At 44.4% G+C, this 26,388-nt stretch overlaps 1 protein-coding gene across 2 annotated transcripts in view; it reads right to left on the bottom strand.

The window, feature by feature from the left end:
- LOC118224251 (alpha-actinin-3) overlaps nucleotides 1–25,033 on the bottom strand; it is a 32,806-nt gene extending 7,773 nt beyond the window's left edge. For both annotated transcript variants that reach the window (XM_035411572.1, XM_035411573.1), the window contains exons 1-10: nucleotides 24,662–25,033; nucleotides 5,271–5,385; nucleotides 4,823–4,942; nucleotides 4,273–4,359; nucleotides 4,007–4,094; nucleotides 3,469–3,547; nucleotides 1,649–1,730; nucleotides 1,173–1,258; nucleotides 651–743; nucleotides 47–277 (exon numbers count right to left, since the gene is read on the bottom strand). In XM_035411572.1, coding sequence (XP_035267463.1) covers nucleotides 47–277; nucleotides 651–743; nucleotides 1,173–1,258; nucleotides 1,649–1,730; nucleotides 3,469–3,547; nucleotides 4,007–4,094; nucleotides 4,273–4,359; nucleotides 4,823–4,942; nucleotides 5,271–5,385; nucleotides 24,662–24,796 — 1,116 coding nt within the window. In that variant the 5' untranslated portion in view covers nucleotides 24,797–25,033. The remainder of the gene's footprint in view (nucleotides 1–46; nucleotides 278–650; nucleotides 744–1,172; nucleotides 1,259–1,648; nucleotides 1,731–3,468; nucleotides 3,548–4,006; nucleotides 4,095–4,272; nucleotides 4,360–4,822; nucleotides 4,943–5,270; nucleotides 5,386–24,661) is intronic.
- Between the last annotated feature and the right edge of the window lie 1,355 nt (nucleotides 25,034–26,388).

The following is a 26,388-nucleotide window of genomic DNA, read 5'->3' as shown; positions in this document are numbered from 1 at the left end:
GTGCCTTTGTGGCGGAGGGCTCGGGGGGGGGGGGGGGGGAACGTACCGACACCATCTTGCCCTCGGAGGGCATGAAGGCGGGCCTGTTGCTCAGCCTCAGCTTGGTCTGCAGGGTGTTGAAGTTGATCTCCAGCTGGCACTTCTCCTGCACGCGGGGCGGCTTGTGGATCCGGCGGTAGTCGCGGAAGTCCTCCAGCTTCTGCTGCATGGCGCGCATGGTCTGCTCGGCCACGCGGTTCTCCAGCCAGGGGATGGTGCGCCGGATCCACTCCAGAAGCTGCAGACAGGCAGGGGAGAAGGGACACAGGTAAGGCCACAGGTATATGGGGACACAGGTAAGGCCACAGGTATAAAGGGGCACAGGTGGTATAGAGCTACAGGTACACAGGCGAGGCCACAGGTATAAAGGGGCACAGGTGGTATAGAGCTACAGGTACACAGGCGAGGCCACAGGTATAAAGGGGCACAGGTGGTATAGAGCTACAGGTACACAGGCGAGGCCACAGGTATAAAGGGGCACAGGTGGTATAGAGCTACAGGTGCACAGGCGAGGCCACAGGTATAAAGGGGCACAGGTGGTATAGAGCTACAGGTGCACAGGCGAGGCCACAGGTATACACGTCTCGGTGTCGTGAGAAGCGGCGGCTCACCTCGCTGGCCAGCTTCTCGTACTCCTCCATCAGTCTCTCGTTCTCCTGGTTCACGGCCAGGACTTTGCAAATCCTGTTAGCAGCGGTCTCAGCCTGAGGGAGAGGCAGACGTTCATGAACAAGGAGTGGCCCTCAAACAGACACACTTACTATTTAACCCTCCAATGTGTATGATCACAAATGTGTGATAAGAATTCTTACCTGAACATTCTAATGCTAATGTACCAATTACGACTGAAAGCAATTGAGCTCTAGAATACCAACTACAAATTTTCAAAAATAACATTCCATAAAACCTACCATTCAAAGGGTTTGATAGCAATTCAGATAGAGGAAAAAAAATAACCAAACTCTGAAGGATGTACATTAACTTCAGTTCTCCATCATTCCAATAATGACTTGAAAGGCTAAACTATATACATCTTACTTTGGCATATTGGGTTTTAAAAAAATAATAATACAATAAAACCTATCAGTACGTCCAGTCAGGACAGCACAAAAACGTCGAGAGTCTGCTCCCACCTGCTCCGCCCCAGCGAAGGCGTGGTAGAAGCAGGACACGTAGGTCATGATGGCTTTCTCGTCAGGCTTCGGGGTGTTAACGATATCTGCCCAACGGAAAAGGCGTGGTTAGGGCAGGAGAACCCGGACGACCGGGGCACAGGCACAGTGACGTCACAAAGGCACGGCTAGCGCACGCGGTGCTAGAACTAGCCGCCACCTGTAGAACCTGAGCCATGGTAGTGGGCTAGTGCTAAACAACATGGACATCATTAGGAGACATGTGCAGCGTTTTAGGTTGGTTAGGCTGAGATACGAGCCCCCTCTAGAGGTAAAGACAAAGATAAAAATGCAAAATCGTCATTAAAAATTTTGAATAGGCTATAAACCAGGTTACAGCATACTTCACTGTTCTGTTACCGTCTCAGAAGAGTTTCTTGTGCTCGAGTGAGACAGAAAGAGTGAAGAACGAATGCGGAGGCTTTTAAACGGCTCACCCTCAGCGTCCAACATCTTGGGGATGTCCAGGTACTTCTCAGCCACCTCGAACGCAGTGTTGAGGTTGCCGATGGGGTCGTCCTGCAGGGACAGGGTGGGGGGAGAGGGGTGAGAAATGGGGCGGGGGGGACAGGGTTCGAGGGGCGCAGAGGGGAAGAAACCCGTCCCGGGAGACCGGTCAAAAGCCACGCCCCCGTTCCCATGGTTACACAAATGGGGACGAACATGTCACAGTTCAGTGACAACCACAATCCAGCCGCTTATGACGAAGGCAGTTATTGCATTAGAAAAAAATAACAGAAAAAAAAAAAAACATTTCTAACAACCAAACTGCAGAGGGTTACAGCAGTGATGCTCAGATCTGGTACTCGAGGCTGGTAGTACTGCTGGTTCTTCCCTTTTAATGAGGACAGATTCTACCTGGAACACCAGGTAAGCTAAATCTCTGGCCAATCAGTGGAATTAATGAACCATTTAACAATCAGGTATAAAAGAAAACCAGCAGTACTACTGGCATTGAGGGAGATTTCAGTATCCCTGGTAACCGAATATAAAATGTACTCAGTAAGTAACATTTCTTTGCTTTGCTTTAATATCATGCCAAACCCTTTCTGTTTGATCAAATATGAATTGCATATGCTACATACAATATATTTTTAAAGGGTTAGTGATTAATGTTAAGTTATTACTGGGGTGACTCAAACACTACAACATTATCTGAATGTTATGGCCACTTTAGATTCTGGGGAGCGAGAAAATAGCTTGTAGAGAAATCAAAACAAAATGGAACGCTCTGTCTGAATATACAGTTAAATGCGAAAGTATTGGAGCAGTGACACAATCTTAACTGGAGCTCCCTTAAAATGGGGGGACTACGTGTAAAAATGTCTCATTCCTACACAGATCACTCGATATGGATGTAAAGGCCCTCAAAATAAAGCTGACAGCCTGAACTCTCACTTTAACCACATACTATTTCAGCCTCATTGTATCAAATCCAATGTGGCTGGAGTACAGAGCCAAAGCAAACAACAAAAGTTGTGTCACTGTCCCAATACTTTTGCATTTAACTGCACAAAAAAAAACACACGCATGCACACACACACAGTAAAAAGGAAAAAGTGAGTGAAGTTAATATAAAAAACTTCCGCAGGGGAGACAGCGTCTGTATCGCTGGGCCACGACGGACGCTGCAGGCAAAAGTCAAGCGTTCGTTAAATTACAGCGAGGAAACGAAGCAAGCGTGGGAGTCACTCAATAGGCAAGGCCCCTCCCTCCCTCCCTCCTCCTCCCTACAAAACCCAGGGGCCACATTCCAGGAACTGTAACACCAGCCGGCTCGTAATAACACGACACTCAAACTGAGCTAATGGCAGCTAACGCTAAAGGGCACGGATAACTCAGAACTGGACCTGAAATCCCAGCCCGGCCCTGGTTCCCCCCCCCCCCCCCCCCCCCCCCCCCCCACTGATTGGCCAGACTGCATTCACACCCGTGGGTGGAAAGCCTGCAGTTCTTGGACCTCGAGGACCGTGATTTGAACAGGAGTATAGGAAATTAGAAATCACAGTGGCTAACCTGAAGGGAGGCATGACCAGCAGCCTTCATTCTCAAAATGAATTCTACTAGTACTACATTAATACTACTACTACTACTACTACTAATAATAATAATAATAATAATAATAATTATGAGAGGCTGGTTTCATTTAACAGGACCTGGGATGTTTCCTTGTGCTAGAGGGTGAGCTGGGAAGGTTGGGGATGGATGAGAAGGGGGGGGGGAGCAGCGGGGGGTGAGGGGGGTGGGGGGGGAGCACCTTTCGCAGTTTGGAGTAGTCAATGAGGTCAGGTCTGTGTCTGTGAATGAGGGCACACAGAGCCAGGCCATCCTTCCAACTAAGACACAGAGTGAGGGAAAGAGAGAGAGAGAGGGGGGGGAGAGGATACACAGGGTTGAAGAGAGAGAGAATGAGAGAGGGAGGAGAGAATGAGAATGAGAGAAAATTGGGGATGAGGAGGGAAGAAACACAGAAAGACAACAGGAGAGAGAGGGATGGGGAGGAAGGGAGAGTGCGAGAGACAGCAAGAGAGAGAGAGAGAGAGACAGAAATGACACATAGGTTTACAGAAGGAAAGGTGTTCATTGATACCACAGTGTGTGAAAATATTTACAAAAGGTGTGAGAAACGTCACAGAGAAGTCAGCCTGAAATTCAAAAAAGTGAAAAACAACCACAGTAGCCACAATAGTGCACGTGACATCACACTGTGAACTGTCAAAATATTCAGAAGGACTGCATGGAGAACAGTGGGTGAAGTTACATATTACGACCAGAAGGGGGAGCCGAGTGCTCACCTGATGTGGAAGTTCTGAACATTAACATTCCTGTAGGGGGCAGTCTTCCTCTGACACCACAGCAACAAGCCCTCCTTGGCAGAAGTTTCTGTGAGCAAGGACGGAGAGGAAGAAAGAAAATCAAAACAACATGATGACTCCATTGCTAATTATGACTAGGTGATTCATGATCCGTGTGTGTGTGTGTGTGTGTGTGTGCGCGTATGTGTGTGCGCATGTGTATGTGTGCTTGTGTGTGTGTGTGTGTATTATGGTCAGTCCCTCACCCTCCACGGATATGTCCTGGATGGCGAAACGCAGGATGATGGTCCAGATCATTCCCAGAGTCATTTTCACATTCCCGTCCACAATCTCTGCAGGAGGAAACAGACAGATGATCAGAATCACAGACGTTCAGTCACAGGAGTACAATCACTGTCCGACAGACAGACAGACAGACAGGAGGACAGACAGACAGACAGACAGGGGGACAGACAGACAAACAGACATGGGGACAGGCATCAGTCTCCTAGACAGGGCTGTCTCAGCACAGGGCTTACACGAGCCCAGATAGAACAGATGGGCCAGTAACCATGGAGATTCAAAGTGGGTGGACACTGATGCACAAGGAAAACTAAAACATTCAATCGCACTGACAAACTTGTCTGATCTTCAGGCAAAAAGACTGACATTTGGATGAACTGATGGAAGACAATGAACAAGAGAGGGACAGATGTTTAGATGACAGAACACACTAATAATAATAATAATAATAATAATAATCATGATGACAGAACACACACACACACACACACACACACACCACATGCGTCTTACCCTCTGCACCGATTGACACCAGCTTCACTCCCTTGCTGCAGATGAAGTCCAGGGCCTTGTTCACGTTGGCAATCTTGTGGAAGCGCATCTTACCCTTGTCTGGTTTGGGCAACCTCTCGCCTGTCCACATAAAGACAATAAGTAAATGTGCTCACACACACACACACACATACACAAAACCTACAGAACATCGTGTTGGAATAAGATATGTGTATTAAGAGTAGGATCTTGTGCAGTGTTTGAGTAAGATGTTGTGTATTAAGAGTAAGACCTTGTGTAGTGTCGGAGTAAGATAATGTGCAGTGAGTAGACTTTGTGTAAGTGTTGGAGTAAGATAATGTGCAGTGAGTAAAGACTTTGTGTAAGTGTTAGAGTAAGATAATGTGCAGTGAGTAAAGACTTTGTGTAGTGTTGGAGTAAGACCGACTCAGCGACAGCCTTTTCCCACCTGAAATCACCTCCAGCAGCAGCATGAGTTTGAGGCCATTCCTGAAGTCCTCCTCGATGTTCTCGATCTGCGTGCCGGCTTTCCGCAGGTGGGAGTTACACCAGGCTGTGAAGGTCTGGGGGACAGAGGGACACGCGGGTTAACGAGTCCGATCAAACCACTCGGTATCACCGCTCGGGCAAACGCATGAATCGCATTTAAAATCAATTCCCTGTTTAATGAGACGCTTGTATTTTCCTTCTGGATTTAAGCGTGTCAAGTGAAGAACAGAAGCCACTTTAAATTCTTGTATATTGTCCAACATAAATGTTTTTTTATTTTTTTATTTAATTCAATTCAAGGAACACTATTTCTGGCAGTGATGGCATAACATGCAAGAAAGACTGGATATTTTCCATGTATATTCGTATTATACCTCTCATGTTTAATTGCAAATTTAATTAAATTTAAATGTGCAGTCCTCGGTAGAACACCTGTCTTGTAAAAGTAGGGTATACAGCACTGTGCTCCTGGAGGGAGTGTGTATACACTGTGTATTGCATATAAATCAGATGACAATCAACTCTCTTGACTTGTCATTTATAGTCAGCCACCCGTTTACAGTCAATTCGCCTCCAATTTACAAGCAGCTGCAAACAGAAACAGAAAATATTCTTGGCAAGTTTATTTCTTCATTTGTTTGACCATTCTTTAACAAGGCAAATTAATTGAGGAAAGAGTTCCATTTGCAATAATGGCCTGGCCAAGAGGCGCGACAGCAGTACACGGACAGTACCCGGACAACACAATGGCAGGGCTAGAAGTTGGTAAATATATGATTCAGGCAGAGACTATGCCTTAACAAAGCACTTCAGTACTAGCAAGTACTGGCACATACTGTCTCAACCCGAAGAGATACAGCACAAGGGCCTGGAAGCAATAGCTGTGAAGCTTTACTCCAGTGCGGATATCATCAGGATATCATCAGGAGAGGGTTTCTGCAGTGTACACAGTGCAAAGCACTGTGGGTAAACAGAGAGGAGCAGGAAGATTTAGACTGAGTGCGTGGGAGGACCTGTGTGTGTGTGTGTGTGTGTGTGTGTGTGTAAGGACCTGTGTGTGTGCGCATCTGTGTATATGTGTGGAGTGTGTGTGTGTTGGAGGACCTGTGTGTGTGCATGTGTATGTGTGCAGTGTGTGTGTGTGTACCCATGTCAGTATGTGTGTGTGTGTGTGTGTGCGCGCACATGTGTTTGTACACGTGTGCACATAGCATATGTCTGTGCGCATTTGTGTAATTGCATTCTGCAGTGAAACACAATGAGCAGATCAGAGAGGCAGGGAGACGAGAGATGGGGAAGAGAGAGAGAGAGAGAGAGAGAGACGCAGGTAGGGGAAGAAGAAAGGGAGCCGTACAGAGGGAACCGGTGGGAGAAATATGCAGCCGGATCAAAGCAATAACTGGGATGAGTAGGAGTACGTTTCCCTGTGCAAGGAGGACTACTGTGTATGTGTGTGTGTGTGTGTGTGTGTGTGTGTGTCTATATATATATGTGTATGTGTGTATGTGTGTGTGTGTATGTATATAAGTGCGTGTATATGTGTGTGTACACGTGTGTATAAGTGTGTGTATATGTGTGTGTTGTGTGTATGTACATAAGTGTTTGTATATGTGTGAGTGTTTGTGTGTATATGTGTATATATGTGTATATAAGTGTGTGTATTTGTGTGTATATGTGTGTATAAGTGTGTATAAGTGTGTGTATGTGTGTGTATATGTGTGTATAAGTGTGTGTATTTGTGTGTACATGTGTGTATAAGTGTGTGTATGTGTGTGTATATGTGTATATAAGTGTGTGTATATGTGTGTATAAGTGTGTGTATTTGTGTGTATATGTGTGTATAAGTGTGTGTATTTGTGTATATGTGTGTATAAGTGTGTGTATTTGTGTGTATATGTGTATATAAGTGTGTGTATTTGTGTATATGTGTGTATAAGTGTGTGTATTTGTGTATATGTGTGTATAAGTGTGTGTATGTGTGTGTATATGTGTGTGTATGTGTGTGTGAGCAGGCAGAGGAATGCTCAGGCTCTCAGTAATTTGATGTAAGAGTGGAAGAGGAGCCTGCAGTGCAGCAGGTGTCCCCTCCGCTGATCACCCCTCTGCCACGCATGCCCAAATTTAGACAGGGTCCCGGCACACAGATGGGAGAAGGCTGCATGGGGTTGGCGGGGGTCGAGACGGGAAGGGGGGGCGGGGGGGGGGGGGGGGAGGAGGAGGCTGAAGGAGGCTAAATCGGGTAGCCATGGGATACCGGCAAGAAGCTGAGGAAGCAGGATTCCTGAGGAAGACCGTCAGAGAAAGACGGAGAGAAGGGCAGAAAGAGAGCGAGAAAGAGGGATAGGGACAGAGAGAAGGACAGGGAGAGAGTGAGAGAGAGGGAGAGGGACAGAGAGAGAGAGAGAGCAAAAGAGAGAGAGAGAAAGACCACTAACAAAATTCATATTATTGATTCTCAGCTACACAGTCCTTACATATTGAGAAAGTCCTGCAGGAACTGGCATAAGCCTTGCAAACTGTATAACGCTGCAGGTGAATTGTGAATTGTGTCATATATGGTATTGTGGTCAAAGTTATACAGCTTACATCTGCCATTGGCAACTGCCATGAAATATGTGACGTGGTATGCCATGGTCTCCCATTTAGTTTAATAGCAAAGCCTGTGCTCATTTGCATTTGAAATGAGAAACGAAGCCAAGTGCTTGCATAAATTAATCATACAACTCAAAGAAAAAATTAGTTATGATGTTTAAATTTCCCCATTTTAGTTCACAGGTACATATATAGCCCTAAAACATCCATAAATGAAAGTGAGCCCAATTTAAATCAGCCCTTATTTGAACGACATTTATATACATGCACACGCACACACACACACGCACACACACGCACACACAGCATTAAAAGTAAATTTGTGGGATTAATCTAATTTTATTTTTTTTTCCAAAAGTGGGCAATACAGCACAATGGTAAAGCATTTATGACCAGAAAATCCTCACAAAATGCAGAGACCAGTTAGTCCCCATGACGCATGAACTCCGCCGGGATTAAGTCACAGTAGAGATTCGGGGTCTTTCGTCAGACGCGAAAGTAATTATGAATCATCCGAAGACAGCGTGTTGTGACAGCGCTGGTACAAGCTGATTCGGGCCGACGGGGCCTGGCCTTTGTTGATGTAGGGAGCCCTTTGGAGGAACCCCAGCGGCTTATGGTAACCCCTCCACCTGTCAGTGGGGTCCCATCTGGGCTGTCTCTCATCTGGGGGGGGGGGGGGGGGCCCTCCCCCGGTTTTTAGAGTGAGGTCATCGCAGCCTCAGAGCGAACGCCTGTCACAATTCACCGGGAACGGGGGGGGCTACTTTTGCCGCCTGCTGGAACCCAGGAACAGCTGCTCCAGCCCTCAGCCAGAGAGAGAGAAGGGGAGAGAGAGAGAAAGAGGGAGGGAGAGAGAGAGAGAGAGAGAGAGAAGGGGAGAGAGAGAGAAAGAGGGAGGGAGAGAGAGAGAGAGAGAGAGAGAGAGAGCGAAGGACAGAGAGACAGAGAGCAAGAGAGGGGGGTCTCTGAGGTCTTTGGGGGAGAGATGCGTGCTCTTCCCACACAGAGAGTAGGCGCCTGTTATTTAGAGCTGTGGCCTGTAGATGGCAGTGTTGAGCAGGAGGAGTCAGAAAGGAAGGATGTCCGTACATACTACAGAAATGTTACCCTGCTTATTAGCATAGATCTACAAAAAAAAAAAACAAGCAAACAAATCACAGTCCTCGAGGGCTGAGAATTGCTCCACCCTCCCTTTACCTGGGAGTCAGGTGTAAAGACAATCTGGCCAATCAGTAACACTAACCGGGAGAAAAGAAAACCAGGGATGGATTTGGATTCGAGAGTTTCCATAGTTTAGTGAATAGGAAATTGACCTCCTACCAAATCACCAATAAGTTTACAGTACAATAATTCAGCTCTTTTGAATAGTCTCTTTTTGGTAAATATGCTCAATCCATACAAAGTGTGTAATAAATAATTATTCCTTATTTACTGCTGCTATGATTTCAAGAACTTATCTAAAAGTAAGCTGGAATTGTAAATTCCTTGGGGAAAAATAAGCTTTAGAAATGAACTCCGAAGAAAATCTGTTGACCTCGATTGCCCTGACTAACAGGTAGACATATACACACCAAAGTGTGAACAAACAACTGATACAATGGATAAGACTGACACAGTTGCCTTGCAAATTGGGAAAATGCTGAACTTAAGAAATAAAAAATGTGTTTCTCCTTTATAATATAACTACCCTAGCTACTCTTTATGAGCAATATGTGCCTGCCAAAGGAGAACCATTCCTGAGGTATTGGGGGCTGTAATACCATTTTTAGACGTGTCGGCCATTTTGCAGAGAAATATCAGAAATATCAAACAACGAATAATCTGACTGGTAGACCGTTGGCCAATTTAAAAAATCATAAAAAATCCTCAGTGAGATGCAGCCATGGGTCTTAAATCTGACCTAGTGTCATTTTTACCTCCTCTGCCAAGTCAGATGGGGCGACATAGCTCAGGAGATAGGACCGATTGACTGGCAGTCGGAGGATTGCCGGTTCAAACCCCGCCCTGGGCGTGTCGAAGTGTCCTTGACCAAGACACCTAACCCCTAACTGCTCTGGCGAATGAGAGGCATCAATTGTAAAACGCTATTTAAATGCAGTCCATTTACCATTTCACCAATTCATCAGTACAGTGTACACATGCGAATCACATCAGAAGTGACCAGATGGCAGTTTGTAAGGCCTCTTCAGTGCGAGACTATGTGAGGTCACGTCATAAATTCCACTCTGAACACTGTGCCCCCGGTGTTTACGGTGTGGGACCTTAACACCCCAGAGCTCATCGGTCCATAAAGCACTGAAAACCCCTCCGATACTGCAGTTCGCCCATTCTTCAGCTGAACGCTATAAATATATAGTCACAATAACAATAACAATAATACAATAGCTACTGTATTTTTTATCGTTGTTTTTTTATTATTGTTGTTATTGTTATCAAATGCTATTGTGTTATTATTATTAATACTACTGTTAATAATCCAGTGCCCATACAGTTTCACGCACAATAACCCCCATTACTCACACACACACACACACACACACACACACGTACACAAACATACACACGCTGCCCAGTCTCCGTGCAGGGGATTATCACCTCCCAGAAGCATCCGCTGTATTAATAAAGCACACTGCCCCGCATTAATAATGCATTCAGTCTTAACAAAGCATCCCGCGCGGTATAAATAGCTCCTCCAGCTGGAGAGGGACGGCAGCATTCCCCCACCTGTTGGGCGGTAATAGCTGGGTATGCGCAGCCTGCAGACGAGCACACAATGACAGGGCAACAGCCTTCCCTGATAAAGTCCACAACATTGCGGCCATCACTGCGCTAATGCTTTAACGCTAATGACAAACTGCTAGCAATGCGCAAGCCCCTCCCCTCCACTGCTCTGATTGGACAGCGCTCACAAAAAGCCTGGACACCCGACACCACGCCTATATGTCTATAGTTGTGTTGAATATAGATAAGGTGTATTCATGTTTGGTGGGGGATCAGGGGTCAGGGGGTTATTTTAATTAAACTAAAATAAACTAAAATATAACATTTTAGAGTTGTAGATTACTCGTTTTTTTTAAATTTACAATAAGAATAAATGCTTTCTAGCTTTTGAACATCATTTGTCCCAAAGGATGACAGGTTAATTTATTTACCTGTCATATCACAAGATAGTTGTATGCACACCACGAGTACAATATTTTAGAAATGTTCTTCTTGCTCAGGAAATGAGCACACCCCTCTAGATGTCCAAAGGGGTGGAAATCTAGGTTTGGAGTTATAAATGGACTAGGGTAACCCCAGTACTGCTGAGGTTGTACCCGCATATAGCCTGGCTACGTCCTTTAGTCATCTGACTTTTCGCCACAAAAATGTTCGCTGGGCCAGCATGATTTGACAAAAATCCAGTTTGTTCTTCACTAGATCAATTAAAACTAGTAGATAATAGACATAGTTTCACTATAACTATAAATGGCCAACATCATAATCAAAGTTACATGACAATTCCATGATGACATGTAGGTCAGCACATTCAACATAGAATTATAAGTCATTATTTTAATGTTACAATAACAAATACATTTCATTAACTGCCAGTGGAGTTAATGTTTAACTGGAATGCTGAATAGAAAACAAGCAAATATAAAATAATACCAGCCCTGATAAAAATGGACAGCTTCCTTTGTGAAAAACCACTGCATGCTGATTTAAACCCACATTGCCCTATCACACGGTATGTGATCTATGAATAGATAACCTCCACTCCATGTGAGCTGGCCAAAGCTTAGAGGAAGCAGGGCCAAAACCATTGGCCATGGTTGACTTAAGCAGTCCTACCATGACAAACGTTCTGCACCCTTCAGAAGGCTGCTCAAATCGAAATATAGCACATTCTCCCAAAAGACATCTCTGAATCATGGAGGACAAAAAACATTTTTAAGAAGTCGAGAAATAAACCAACAGGTGACAAATGAAGCTTTTGCATTCCAACGGTCCAAAGAGTGATGGAGAGAAACTCCCGTTTGATTGAGGAACAACATGGTGCAAACTCTACAATCTGAGTCCTGCTCTCACCTAAAACAAGCACAAGCTGTCGGTTCCTAATCCATAAAGAACACACACTTCAACAGCGGGGCAATGCTGGCAGAAGTCAGCTCAGCTGCACAGTGGAAACTGAAACCACCCAGATCCCTTCACCAGAAGCACAAGAAGAACTGTGTCTTTGAGGTCCATATTTAGATGAAGTGGTCCTAAAAAAAATATATAACAGTATCACAAACCGCCGCATACACGCTCCACACTCAGGAAATTAATGCAGCTGAAGGGGTAGATAGCAAGACCATCACTGGTCAGAAATTACAACTAAGAACTAACAACCGCCTTTATTTCCTATGTTCTTGTCTCATGCCTCATTCAGAAAGTGAAAGCTGGAAAAATGAGCTCAGGAACAGTGTCTGGTGATGCCCAGGACACAAAGGCAACCAAGTTTCTGTCCCTTAGTCCAGATGGCACATGCATGGCCTTTGTAAGTGGAAAAAATATCAATACAGCTATAACTGTGAACAGGATCACAGGATTTATTAGTTATCTGCTTTCAGGCTTTTCCTTGAAAGACCAAAGCTAGCCTTAAAAAAAACGCTATTTAATATTATAGTATTACAATTTGCACTGTTAAACCTTGCAGATGTGTCGTCTTAACTGATCTCACTAGTGTCAGTTGAGTATTTGTTCTTTCATACGGTCTTGCAGCCATGGTTTAAACTATCAGTCATACATGTAGTGACATAGCCTTGTGTATTTGGTGTTGCTTGTTTTAGCACTGCTGATTCAAGGCTATATTTCCATTTAGACAGACAGATAAACACACACACACACACACACATGGAAAAGGCCAATGTGTCTCCATAACTGTTACAGCAATGCAGAAACTTGGTTAAAGTGACCCGGTTGTGTAGCAGAACAGAATCTTTACCCAATTTGTTCTTTAAACACAGTATATCATTTCTGTAATAAAACAGAGTGTGATAGTGCCCAGCTGAATTAAACACATTATTATTTTACGAAGAGAACACCACATGTCCCAAGGTGACTTATAAAATCTGCGGACAGATCTTCTGAAGCAACTGAGGAATTTTAGGTTATTAATGCTTATATGCGAGGAACAGGAAATTCAACCTTTCCCCTAGTCACAGTCCCTCGGCTGTACAACGAGATTTATATTCATGGGAAATGTGGTCGGGGAGCGTCAGGGAACACGCCGCCGTATGAATGTTCAAATTCAACACACAAATAATAAGGCATAAAGCTGTGAATGTGGAGATCCCCTGTTGGGCTTTCTCTACCCTCAGTGCTCATAGTCCCTTCACTCGTCTGCTCGTTTAAATCGTTTAAATCCAGGACTTCCTGAAGAGGTCGGTAACTGCCCGGAGCGAGTGATTGGGTTGACAGCAGAATGGCCCCTGTGTGGGGCTCACAGCCAATCAGAGGGCCTCACTTTAAAGGCTCAAGCAGGGAGGCTATCTGAGGAGCTGAAGATGCTAATATATATTTATTTATTCATCTAATATTTCAACAAGAAACACCTTCGTTTCAGATTGATGGCGGTCACATAAAAAAAAAACTGGGGTGAAGAAATATTGATTAAGATATTATATTTCATTCGCATTCAGAGAAACAAGCTTGTAAAACATGTATTAAGAAACTCCAAAGGACATTTTCCGTGCCCTTGAAATGAATGGTGTGTCCTTCGGATTTGTGTTTTTGCACTCAAGGGCTGCATTCAAGATTGCTGCTTAAATAAACAAGCCAATATGGTTCTTGAGGCATTATTACTAACTATTTTAAAGTAAGCACCAAACCACGCAACCCGAAGACATGGAGGTGGAGTGCTGTGAGATTTTTCGGTGCCTTTGGAGGGTACTAAGCCCTGAAAGGACACGAGAGGAGGGCGAACGGGCACCCTCTCTTATTCGTTAATGTGCTCTGTCCCCGTGATTAACGGGTTTTGGGGGGGGGGGGGGGGGGGGCGAACCGGTCAGAAAGAGAGAGAGAGAGAGAGAGAGAGAGAGATGTGAGGATTTACGACGGTGCACCTGCCTCGTTCTGAGCACAGGGGGGTCTGGTTTCAGGCTCCGAGGCAGGGAGGCCACCCCACTGGTTTTCGGTCCCGCCTGACAGTCACCTACCGAGCCTCTGACCCCTGTCACATTCGTTCACACTAAATGCACTCTCCCTATTGGTCCGTGTGAGTCAAGTGGTCGCCTCGGGACCAATTAGGAGGCTCCGTCGCGCGCGACCTCACCTGGTGTGCTCATTTCAAACTGCTCCCAATAACCGACAGCAATTTCAGATTCAGGTCTCGACCAATCACAGCCCATGTCACTGCTAGGCACTGTAACACTGTACCCACCACCCAATTGTAATCACTTTCACTCACAGACACAGCAGGACTTTAACCAATCAATTCCTGTCAGAGCCAGACATCTCAGCACATCGTCCAGCCACAGCTGCCGTTAGTCAATGTGACACTATCACAATACACTACAGCTGCTGCTGTACATTGTCTGTTTGTATACTTATTCACTCCAGTAAGTCCAGTACCTTGCTTAAATTTACCATGCCATAGGAATATGTACAAATATTTTAAACATTTTTTAGTAGTGTAGCCAACTGCTCCTGAGGCTGCCTAACTGCTCCACTAAAGGTCAATTACTTTTTAGTGCAGTGGTTAGCGTAGCTACCTCTCCGCCAAGAGACCCGAGTTTAAGCCTTGGTAGATGACTGCCATTACAGTAATAATCTCTGAAATTATGAGATTAAAGTAGATTCCTCATTTGCTTTAGCAAGATCAAGCATTCTGTTTAACGTGGCCATACATCAAAATCTTTTCAACACAGAAAGCGTACTCCCCGATACCACACTAACACATAAACAGCGTGCCTTTCATATATGAATTATGGGAATTCTTGTTCTTTTCACATAAGCAAATAAATGTACACGGTACGCATATTATAGAAAGCAAATCAAGCACATTTTCCACCATCTTACTACTGCAACCATGTTTACTTTGATGGGCCATTTCTTAATATGACCTAAATTGCACTAGGGCAGTGCCATGTCAGTGCTGGCACTCTAATAGACTGACACCTATATTACGTAAAGAAAAGAAAGACTATGAGTGATTATGTGGCAGGTTACATGTATTAAAATAACAGGATATGCGTCTTCTATATGAATAAATTCCCCACCCATATTTAACTGCCAGCTTCCTTGTGCACGGATACGGGAGTGCTGACTCAATCCTGGGACTCCTGAACTATGGAAAGAAACAAATAATTTATGGGTAATTACATGGCAGGTTAGGTGTGTTCGCCTAACAGGATATGTTGCTTCTATATAGAGAGAAATTCTCAGCCTATATTTAACTCCCAACTTCCTTTTACACAGATGGTCATGTGACTCCTACGATCACTGGCATACACTTCAGCCAAGGATGAAACCTTTTTTTTTTCTCCACCAGAAGAGCAGTAAAACGCTTCATTGTGTTGTCCTGATCTCACCTAAAACAAGCACAAGCTGTCGGTTCTTATTCCATAAGGAACATATACTTCAACAACGAGGCAATGCTGGCAGAAGTTCAACTGAGCTCCATGGTGGAAACCCAAACCACCAGATCCCTTCACCAGAAGCACAAGAAGAAGAACTGTGTCTTTGATGTCCATATTTAGACGAAACGGTCCTTTTTTTAGACGGCTAGAAAATAGAACGCCGCTCCGCACCCAGGAAATAAATGCAACTGGTCAGAAATTATGCATTACACGTTAAAAACTGCATTAATTTCCTGTGCTGTCATCTCGTGTTCCCCCGAGTTCTTCCCCCAAAAAGTGAAAGCTACAGAAATAAGCTCAGGAACAGTGCCTGCTGATCCCTGGGCTCATTGGTGGTGACAATTGGTCCAGATGGGACATGCTTGGCCTTTGTAAGTGCTAATACAATGCACCTGTCAATGTGTACAACAGCAACAACTAACTTAAAAAATATTTCAAATCTCAGAGGGGGAGAGAGAGGGAGAGAGCAGAGAGTGAGAGTGAGAGGAATTACACAGACAGTTTTACACAGCTAGTCATGTGACTCCTACGATAATTGGCATGCGCTATAGCCAAGGATGGAACCTTTTTTCATTAGGACAGCAGTTTTTTTCTGTGTGCGTGCATGCGTGTGTGTGTGTGTGTGTGTGTGTGCGTTGGGGTCACGGTTAGGTTTAGGTTTAGCCAAGCTACTTTTATTGGACTCCATATCACCTTGTACACACGTCAATCCGGGACACACCTTCAAAACAAAACCGTGAATTAAAGCTTCAATGAGAAACCTGACGGTTGTGTGCACCTCTCTGTCTGTCCGGTCGTATTTTTAGCAGGTCACCCTTCCTCAAAGTTTATATTTGCTACGCAGCGGCGGGGAGACGGGCGACGTGACCTTTTAAGACGCGCCATGCGGGCGTGCCTTCGGTGAGTGAGCGAGCGCTGGGTGACTGGGCCAAGCAGGGCCGTCCCGTACAGAGACGCCCCCCACCCCCCGCCCCCCGCCCCGTCTGCTGAGGCGGGCCCGTTTAGCTTCTCCCCAACACACTCTCTCCTTAGGTCCTGAGACTTAAGGGTGTCCTAATTCAGCTCCACTGAAATACCTGCATGACCTCACCTCTTACACACCCCCCCCTCCTCCCCCCATGCAACCACCCCCTTCCCCCCAATATGCACCATCCTGTTCACAACCCCCCCCCCCCTTTCCTGCAGGCAGTCTGTGCTGCTGCTCTCCCCAAGCAGTTTATAGAAGCTGCCCTAGATGGACACGGTTGCTGAAATAGCAACAGTTATTTGATCCAGCTCCTGCAGTACTCCCCCCCCCCCCCCCATAAACTACCCCCTCCTGTCTTTTTCTCACTGTGTGACCATCTCTCCCCTTAAGTCCTGTTCTCTTAATTCAGGGGTGTGCTACATCAGCAGAAATCACTCATTTAAATTGTTAGGTATTTACTAAACCTGTTGCCTGTCTCTCTCTTAAGTGTGCGTCATGTAAAAAAAAAAGAAGAAAAAAAAACGGGTAAGGTGCTGCTCTATTTCTACTATGGGCAGCTTCTCACCCTAACTAATTAATCATTTCCACAGTCTGTAAATCTGTAAATCTATGATATGTACAGACATTGACACTGAGTTACAGAGTTCAGGTCGAAGACATGTCTGACATTAAAAAACAAAGGCCTTTTGAAATATGTGGTCTCAAATAATAATTGAAATGTGTGTGTGTGTGTGTGTGTGTGTGTGTGTGTGTGTGTGTGTTTGCATGCATGTGTGCTTATATGCTCTCATGTCTACACTGGTGGTGGCTGGGGTGTCACAAGGGGAAAGGCTGTGATGACACTAAAATAAAGAACACCATGGCCTTTGTGTTCTCAGGATGCCAGTAGAGCACTGTTGGGGGGAGGGCAGGGGGGCAGGTGTGACAGGTATGGGGGGTGGGGGGTAGGGGGGGGGGGTGTGGGGGTGGGGTGTGAGTGTACACTTTGCCCCAGCCTGGGCACTAAGGCCTGTGTCAGTCAATCATTCCTGCTATTTCTGTCCCTTTCTCAAGCAGGCCAACTCAAGCTGCCTTAAGCTCCCTCTACACCCTCCAAGTCTAGCGAAAATCACACTCTAGTGCTTGTTATGCGCCCCAGCAGTGCAACAGCCCTGCTGACCTGAGATGTGCTTCAGCTTCAGACCTTCTTATTCAGCGCAGATTACACATAAGTGGTAGAATAGGTCATGCCGATTGAGTAGCACTACGAGGGTGGGGGAAGGGTGGTGGTGAATGGCCTGTGGAGTGTAGTACATTGTGTCTAACGTGGCAGGGTTGTTGGGATGGCGCTAGATTGCGATGTATTAATGTGATATTGTCACTTCTCCGAGTTTTATTGTCGTGTTGTTTTTTTATCACTTTGTCAAAGCACGTTGAGCTGCAAATGTATGAAAATGTGCGATATAGATAAGCGTGACTTGACTTAACTTGACGTTCCATCGCTGTCCGTTTGCTGTGTGTTAGCGGGCGGAACCAAAGGATCGCCACAATCAAATGCGTAAAATACGCAATTGACTGAACAGATACAGGACCGATTCATCACGAGATCGCACATGGTCAGCTCTGTCTCGAGCGTGATCACTCACAAAAAGAATTGTGCCAAGCGAATAATACGCGAGAATAACTAATCGTTCCTGGTTAAAAACTTCGCGTAATTTAGAATTAAACACGTGGACTCATGATTATATTTAAATATGACGATTAAAAGGCTTCATCTGAGAGACACGGTAAGGAGCAGCGCGGCACAGGCGCGTGTTCAGAAGTGATTTATGAACAGAATCGGTTTTCAGAATCACATTTCTCCCTGCCTGAGTGGGTGTTCAGCGTGTAATCCGTCTTCCTCCCCAAGGTCTAAAGATACGCCTTCTTGGCTCACTTGCATCTCTGAACCGTACCCCCGCAGTGTGTGCGCGAGCTTGTGCTCTCTGGGGGTGTGACACCCTGCTCCTCTCACTACATCTGTAGTGTGACTCTCCGCAGGATAATGCGGCGATAGAAAATGGACTGCAGGATGAACGTAATTTTATGTAGCACGAGAACCAACAATGAAGTTATGCAAACTCAGAACTGTTTAAGTCACACTTTAAGCAGACAGCGTCATTTCAATCTGCGTTCAATTATGTCTATGAGACCCTTAAAACTGAATCAAGCCTGAACTCTAAAAAAAAACAAAACAAAAAAAAAAACAACAGCAATAATAATAAAATAAATTCAATGACAGGAGCCAAGTGATAGTCGAGTAAGAGACTTAATTTACTTAAATTTAGACTTAAATTCCCAGAAACAGGTTTCCAGAGATCATGCATATCACCTCATAGGAAGTGAGGATGCAAAAAATAAAAATACATTATAATAATCAGGGAAGTGTAAACCCCCTTTTAAAAATATGTATTTTAAAAAAATGTATGCACACCTGTGCAGAGTATATTTCTTTATATGTGTCTCTCTCTCATTGAGTTCATCTGAACTTAAAGCCAAATGTAAAACAGTTGGGAGTATGATGGTTTAAGTGAGGAGTCCATGGCGGAAAAAAACAGTCAACTGCATGTATGGTGAAAGAAAGGGGTGTTTGTGGTGTGTGAAGTAGTGGACAGGGCTCTCCACCTGAAGGTTATGAGGTCTAATCCCAAAAGGGACACAGTGATTGTGCGCTACAGCACATGATCTCAAATGACCCACCAAGATTCCAGCAGTATAAATGTGGAACACAACTTACAAAGTTTACGAGGCAAAAGTAAACATGCCAAACCTATACCTGTACCGATAACCTGTATAGCTTACATAACTTAAACTGTTTTGACAATTGATATTGAAATCCAAATATTAGGTTCTAAAAAAATTTTTTTTTTATTTTTTATTTTGCAACCTGGGTTTTAAGGTCATACGGTTTAGCTCTGATAGGCAGTTCTCCGTTCTCTTTTGCAAAACCAATGAATAATTCATCCGAAGTCCATCTCGGAAAAAAAATAAATAAAAAAAACCCACAGAACATGGCTTCAGTTTTAGCAGCCATTTTCTTTGTGTGCAGCCAACTACTCATTTAGCTTTACAGTCTGGCTTGCTGAGTCTTTTGAAGTCAGGTTACCATTGGTAATTACATACCCATGTGTGGTAGAACCAAGTATCAAGAGAGGGCAGGCGACGTTGCCACAGGAGGTGACGTCACGCACTACAGTTAGAACAGAACTATGAATAGCTAGTTCACTTAGCTGTGGACCTTGGTCTTTGGCTCAGCAAACTAATCATGATGAGCTGTGCAGGTGGTAAAAAAAAAAAAAATAATTTTAAAAACCTGCTGCAGAAATATCTTCACATGTTAGATTATAACTGTAAGCTAATGTTTTGAATCCTTTTCAGTACAGAGTAGAAGTTAATCATCTTGATCATCTCCCTTTTCAAATGGAAGTATAATTATTTGGATGCTAATGTGGCTTCTGAGGAAATGGAAGTTTGGGTGGCAGTGTGGTATGGTTAGGGAACTGGACTTGTAGCCTAAAGATTAGCAGGCAATACACTGCTGTTGTACCAGGCTTAAGGGAGTCTGCTAAATGCCCATAATGTTAAATCAAGTTCGGTTACCACATTTCTTTTTGTACCAGGTAAGACAAATAACCTGTCTGACCATTGAGCTGTATAAATAGAGTGTATGAGAGTACCCTGAATACAGAAAATGGACCACTAAAAAAACTCACAATTTCACAAAATGAGCAAGCTATAACACTCAGGCTGGGCTACGCTAACATTTTTTCCAAGGTGCTTCTGAGGTGAATAATTCAGTAGCATGCTAATGCATTCCCGGTTAGTAGATGTGCTCCTAAATTATTTTGGAATTATAGTGGGAGCACTGTGGGGTCCTGGGTTTGGACACATTCATCCACAAATGGGACAGTTCTGCTGGTCATACTCAATACCGTTCAGTTATCTCAGCCTGAAACAATGCAAGTGACCCGCTAGCAGGGATACTCAAATCTGTGTTGATATATTTTCTGGCCCCTATAATCAGGACCCGCTTCAAACCTGACGCACCAGGTGTGTGTAATCTCTGGCCAAACAGTGACATCATTGCACTATGGACTATCAGGCAGAAGATTTGAATATCCCTGCCCTGGAATATTGCCCTATAACACAGTCTGTATTGTGCTAAACCCCTCTGCTACCCCCCCCCCCCCCCCACCCCCCTTCCCAACTGTGATAAATCACTTCACTATGGCAGCATGATGAAGGGACTTCCTTAAAAGACACCTACAGGCTGATCCCTAAAATGTGTCTGCAGCGTACCTAGCAGTTCTAATTTAGCATGTATGCTTAACTGCCACTTAAAAATAATTCAGAGAGGTACTTGAAACAGGGACTCGAAAAATGAGCTACGGGGGAAATTAAATTAGACACAAAACCAGCGGCCCTCGCAAGGATCTGCAATATAGACCCCCTCCAGGGCCAATCAGACACTTTCCCAGGGTTTCTTGTAAAGCACCCAGGGTGAATTTTACTCTACAGTCTGATTTGGTGCTCATCTCAATGGCCCATTTTAGAGTTTTGTGCTTCTGTCTGATTTTAGACTTTTCCTGAACACCACCATAACAAACACTCAGAGCACACACCTAGCGCTCCCCCAGACAGCACGTTGTAACAAAACAGCAGAATTTTAACAGCATACGAATGCTGCAGCAGCAGTAAAACTCCACCTGGGGCAGAATAGTCCAAAAGAGGGCGATTCTTTTTCCCCATTAAGTAAAAAAAATTTTTTTTCTACAAACAGGCTGAGGGAATGGCCGAAACGCGTATTTTTATTGTAGTTAAAAATGCATGAACTTGCACAGCGTGTTGACAAAACACTTTATTAATGCCCTTCCGACCCCCCTCTCATTTTTTAGGGCAGTTTCTTAAGGGCAGAAAGGGGACAGGTGCAGAACAGCACTTTCATATTCATTTCACTGTGAAATGAAGAAGAGTCTATATTTATGAGGTGATATCAGCTTCTTAAGCTGCCCTTTGTGCGCTCATGGAAAGAGTGACAGCCTGCCCACAGGTCAAAGGTTAGTGCCGACAGACCGGTAACAGTAAAATGGCTAAACAATGAACAGCCACATTACATGATTCTACAACAAAATTGTATATACATTATTTTTTTCCCTACAATCTACAGCCGTGACATTACGCCACTGACAAGGAGTATGTGAACTCAGCAAGTGGGTGGGGCAAGATGTGGGCTCTTAAGGGTGGGGTAGGTGTCGGGGGGAGAGGGGTACTGACTGGGGTTCAGAGGTATTTTTAGGACGCGCGTCTATATGGAGGTCTGAAACCAGCCCAGCATGCACTTCTGCAGCGCCTGCCCCTCCGGTCTCGCTCGCTCGGCAGCTCCCTTGCTCCGTGTGTCACCATCTGTGCCTTCCTTTCAATTCCTGTCAAGTTTCTTGGAGTGTCAGTGTCAGGAGCAGGGAGCTGGCTAACGATATGCACCCCGCTGGCCTTTGTGCTTAACCCTTCAAGGTGTAAGGTCACAAATATGTGATTAGACCGTTCTTAACTGAACATTCTAATGCTGATGTAACAGCCACTGCTGGTAGTTGAAAGCAATGGAGTTCTAGAACACTGACTTATTTTGAAAAAGTATTTTAAAAAAAACGTACTCTTCAAACGGTTGAGACTATCCTGCCCCCACCTCTTAGACACTTTAACTCATCTGGGCAATTCTGTGCCGTGACGCTTGGTGAGCTCACTAATAGCCAGAAAATTGGCATTCGGTGTTGAAATAGCCTACATCATTCCGGCTGTGTCCCTGCGCAAAACACGATACCTAAAGAAAGTGGGTAAGCAGGTTAGCCAGCTGTATAAATAGTTAGTGTACATAATTAGGGAGGACAATCGAAAAATTTATTTCCGGAAATTAGCATAAGTATTGTGATTAAAATACCAGTTTAGCCTTAAATTAACGTATTGTGAACAGCGATCGTACATATATGGAATATTAATGTGATATATTGGCTGTTTTGTGGCCTTTTAGCTCGCACTTTCCCAAAATTCCATCAATGATAAGATCGGGACTCCGACGGCACCGAAAACCGATAGATTTCACTGAACATTCGACTGTTTACATTTATGGGGTTCTGAACCAGTGACATCATAATAACTCTTACTGGTTGATTTTACGCGGTCATTTATGGCAGTTGGTTCTCTCAGAATTCTGACTGAGAGCCAGGTCAGTATTTTCACTGGACACTTGATACATCCCGACTTATAACTTCAAAGTCCCAAGTCATTTGTGAATGGTTTAAATGGATTTTGAAAGTAGACACTTCATGCTACAAGCATGCTAAGGGATTTGAGTGTGCTGTGAAGTTTAGGTAGCAAACAACAAGGCTGAATCCTTCTGACGTAATTTACATAGCGACTATATGCTCAGATCGCCTAGTTTCACTCACTACGGCCAAGCGGAATCGATAAGCTTTCAGAAAATATATAACTTTTAAAGATTTAATTCAGTCTTCTACTGGGACTTTTGCTGTTTATCGAGGGTGTGACAGAAAATTTCGGTGCCGCTGACTATAATCGAATGTTTTTCACATTTACCGTTCGATTGACCAAGTACCATTCAAAGTACATTTTTATGGGTTAGTACTGTCAGATTGTGCTAGGTACTTCACATTAACCTTGTACAGCGATCAATAAAGGCTAACAGCACAGTACCACTTAATTCTAGTAACTTCTATCACCACTGTAATGAACTAAAAAAAGGTAACAAACGACCTTTTCTGTGAGAAATGTATTGTCAAGCTCACGCGCATACACTGCTGGCGACATTCTAAAGCTTCGTTTTGCCCTCCCTAACATAATGCTAACTTTATCAGCTCCACAGGATGATGGTAAATTAATAGCGGTTTAAATGAAATTGCATATGATCACACGTAGCACGTAGGCTGAACGCGCGTTCGGACGAGGAGGTTCCTTTCCATGTTCTGAAATGTGCCTGAGAATCGCTATATTTTTCTGAATGCTGCAAAATATATATCTATAATATAGCGATGGAGTGTGCCATCACAACAACATTAGTAGCCTATTATTATTAGAATTTTGGTAGGCTGAATACATCACCATTAATGCCATTACATATGTCAGCATAAGGTAAAAGTCCCGATGATCTCTCTGTTGAGAAATTTGTAATCCCGATTTTATAATATCGATAATATGACTGGTCAGACAAATTCTGTTTATCCAAGGCGCTTGTACGTATATGCCACCTAATGGCTTCAGGGCGCATTAGCTATTTATTATTATTTTCATTTATTTTTGTGGCTACACGCGTAAAAACGGATCATCTAACAGATGGTTTGTTGAATCTATTAATTTTTATGAGTCTGCGTACGTTTTCGTCGGTTATGACGTCATGCAAAAGTGTAATATCAGTTCAATGACTTTTAAACTGACGGCTCATAAAAGAAACAGCTGTCAGTCAAGGCCGGACCAGCTGAGCGAGATGACAGGGCGCAGGTGCGCGAGCTCCCAGTCTTCCCGCGAACATAAATAATTCATGTCTTTCGTATCTGCTTGAAATCAAGTACCATTCTGACCACCCCGAAAAAGACTAGCACGGTCTAAGTGCCATTTGCAATACTATTAATGCCCACTCAAAACCGTTGGTTAAAGCCTGTCATGATTATAAAATGACTATGTTTGAATTAAAAAAATATATATATGAACGGTACAATTATTAAAATACAATTAGGCTACATTGCCTGTATGTTTTGGTCAGCACTTTTCCCCAAGAGGCAACCGTTTTTTGAAATCCTTTTTATCCCCCTGGCAACTGCCTCAATAAACTAGTAGTTTACACAGTATTTCTGACATGTCTTTACCAAAAGCTTTTCTGAGGGATTTTGCTACGGTAAAACCACACAGGAGAGTCGCGAGTCCGAAATAATTTCCTTGCGCACACCCAAATGCGCGCGGCAGGTGCGTCCACAAGATATCACATACCCTTATGCCACGGATTAGCCTGTGCTTTTCACGTTAATTTGAAACGGTGGAAGTTACAGGCGTACGGGTTGCACACCACTCAATCCAGATCCACCCGCTTACAGGTGGCTTTTGACTTTCTTGTGCAGTCCCGAGGTAATCCCCGGCCGGGCGCGTGACTGTGAACCTTACCTTCCTCTGTTGCTTCTCCCAGGCAGGGTCCAACAGAAGGTCCCGGTCCCAGTCATCTTCCTGGTGCATGTAATCCTCCGTTGTCATCATGTAAGTAGTGGTGGTGTATTGCACTTGGGTTTCTACCGCTGTCATTTTGGCGCCTCCGTTTGGGTTTCTAGTACCCCCTTAATTTACCTGTAAATAAATGTATTACACCTGCTAATTGCGGACACACGCGCTGGGACGCAAGTAAGCGAAGACCCCCCTTCCAAGGGTTCCGGGGCACTCGGCGTTTCACAGGAGTGAGCGAGACGGCAAGAGCCCTGTGCGGGGGGGATGCTGCTCCCTGTGTGCTGGTAGCCAGTGCTCCTTGCCTGGTCAAAAGTTGGGCACGTGACCACACCCAGCTAAGTACGGGACGCTCGCCCCTGGGGTATCCGATTCTAACCCTAAAAAGGATTGATGGGCGGGGCTGACACAAGCGCTGGCCTATCCCATGTGGTTCTGAGCTTCGTTTTTTTTTTTTTTTCTTTCTCTTCTTCTAAGAAAGTTGGACACGCCCCCGACGTGTCATTAAATCTAAATGGCCATTTCGTGCACCTGTTGTATCCTTGGTATCCATTTTTTCCCCTTCCACTCAAACCCCCACCCCCCCTCTACCCCCTTTTATTTTCTTTTTAGAAAACACAAAAACACTCATTTCCATCAGGCACATTTCATTGGTGTATTAGTAAAAGGCTCCTGGATCCCTCGCCATCTATAAAGCCAATGTCCACCTCATAGCCATTGATTTCAGTATACTTGTGACACTCACTTGAGGACACACTGGGTAGCATGGATAGGGGGCTGATTATGAACTCGATCCTACACTTAAGTGCACTTATTAAGTGCACTTTAATAACTAACAAGTTTCTTATGGATTCTGCTTCAGCCTTTGCCAGTCCCCCTTTCAGCTCAGCAATGACTAGCGGGTCAGAGCTAACGCTGGAACCATTTACTTAATCGCCAGAAACGGTGAGGATGTACACTGATAAAAGGGCTCGTAGGATTTATGGTCACATTTTAATTTGGGTGGGAGATCATTCTTATACACCCTTCTACCGGTTTCTGCTCAGAGCCAGGTTAGACACCCGCTTTTCTTTTTTTGTAAGGGAGCTGTGGGAGCTGTGGGCTTCTCAACAGGGAAAGCATTTGGCTGGATCCACTGACTTGTGAGTCTGACTGTGGCTGTTAATTTGATATGCGGTTGGGTTCTTCCAACCACATACTCTCCCTAAGGTTGAATTAAATATGAAACAGTTGGTCAGCCATTCCATGGAATCTTTAAAAGTATAGTGCACCCTGAAAATGAATGAGATCCCCCCCCCCCCCCGCCCATCTTGAAAAATATTTTGAGCTGACGCAAACACTAGCATTTTTTTTTTTGCAGGTCTGATTAATGCATCAATCTCCACAAGGTTTCATTGCAAAATTAGAGTGCAGACACTGTAGAGTTAAAATGCATCTCTTGAGGTGAGAAAATTGGGTAATGCAAATTTTTGTGGCAAATGACCCCCCTTTATAGTGGCTACAGACATGAATGGAATGCAACATTAACCTTTTTGAGGCGTGAGATCACAAATATTTGATTGGAATGTTCTTGCCTGAACATTCTAATGCTGATGTAACAACCACTACCTGTAGTTGAAAGCAATGGAGTTCTAGAACACAGATTTAGAATTGGGGGGGGGGGGGGGGGGGGGGAG

The sequence above is a fragment of the Anguilla anguilla genome, chromosome 3, assembly GCF_013347855.1.
Source record: "Anguilla anguilla isolate fAngAng1 chromosome 3, fAngAng1.pri, whole genome shotgun sequence".
In the NCBI taxonomy this organism is placed as follows: Eukaryota; Metazoa; Chordata; class Actinopteri; order Anguilliformes; family Anguillidae; genus Anguilla; species Anguilla anguilla.
The sequence above is the reverse complement of the archived record's forward strand: the minus strand, read 5'-3'. Positions and strand labels throughout refer to the sequence as shown.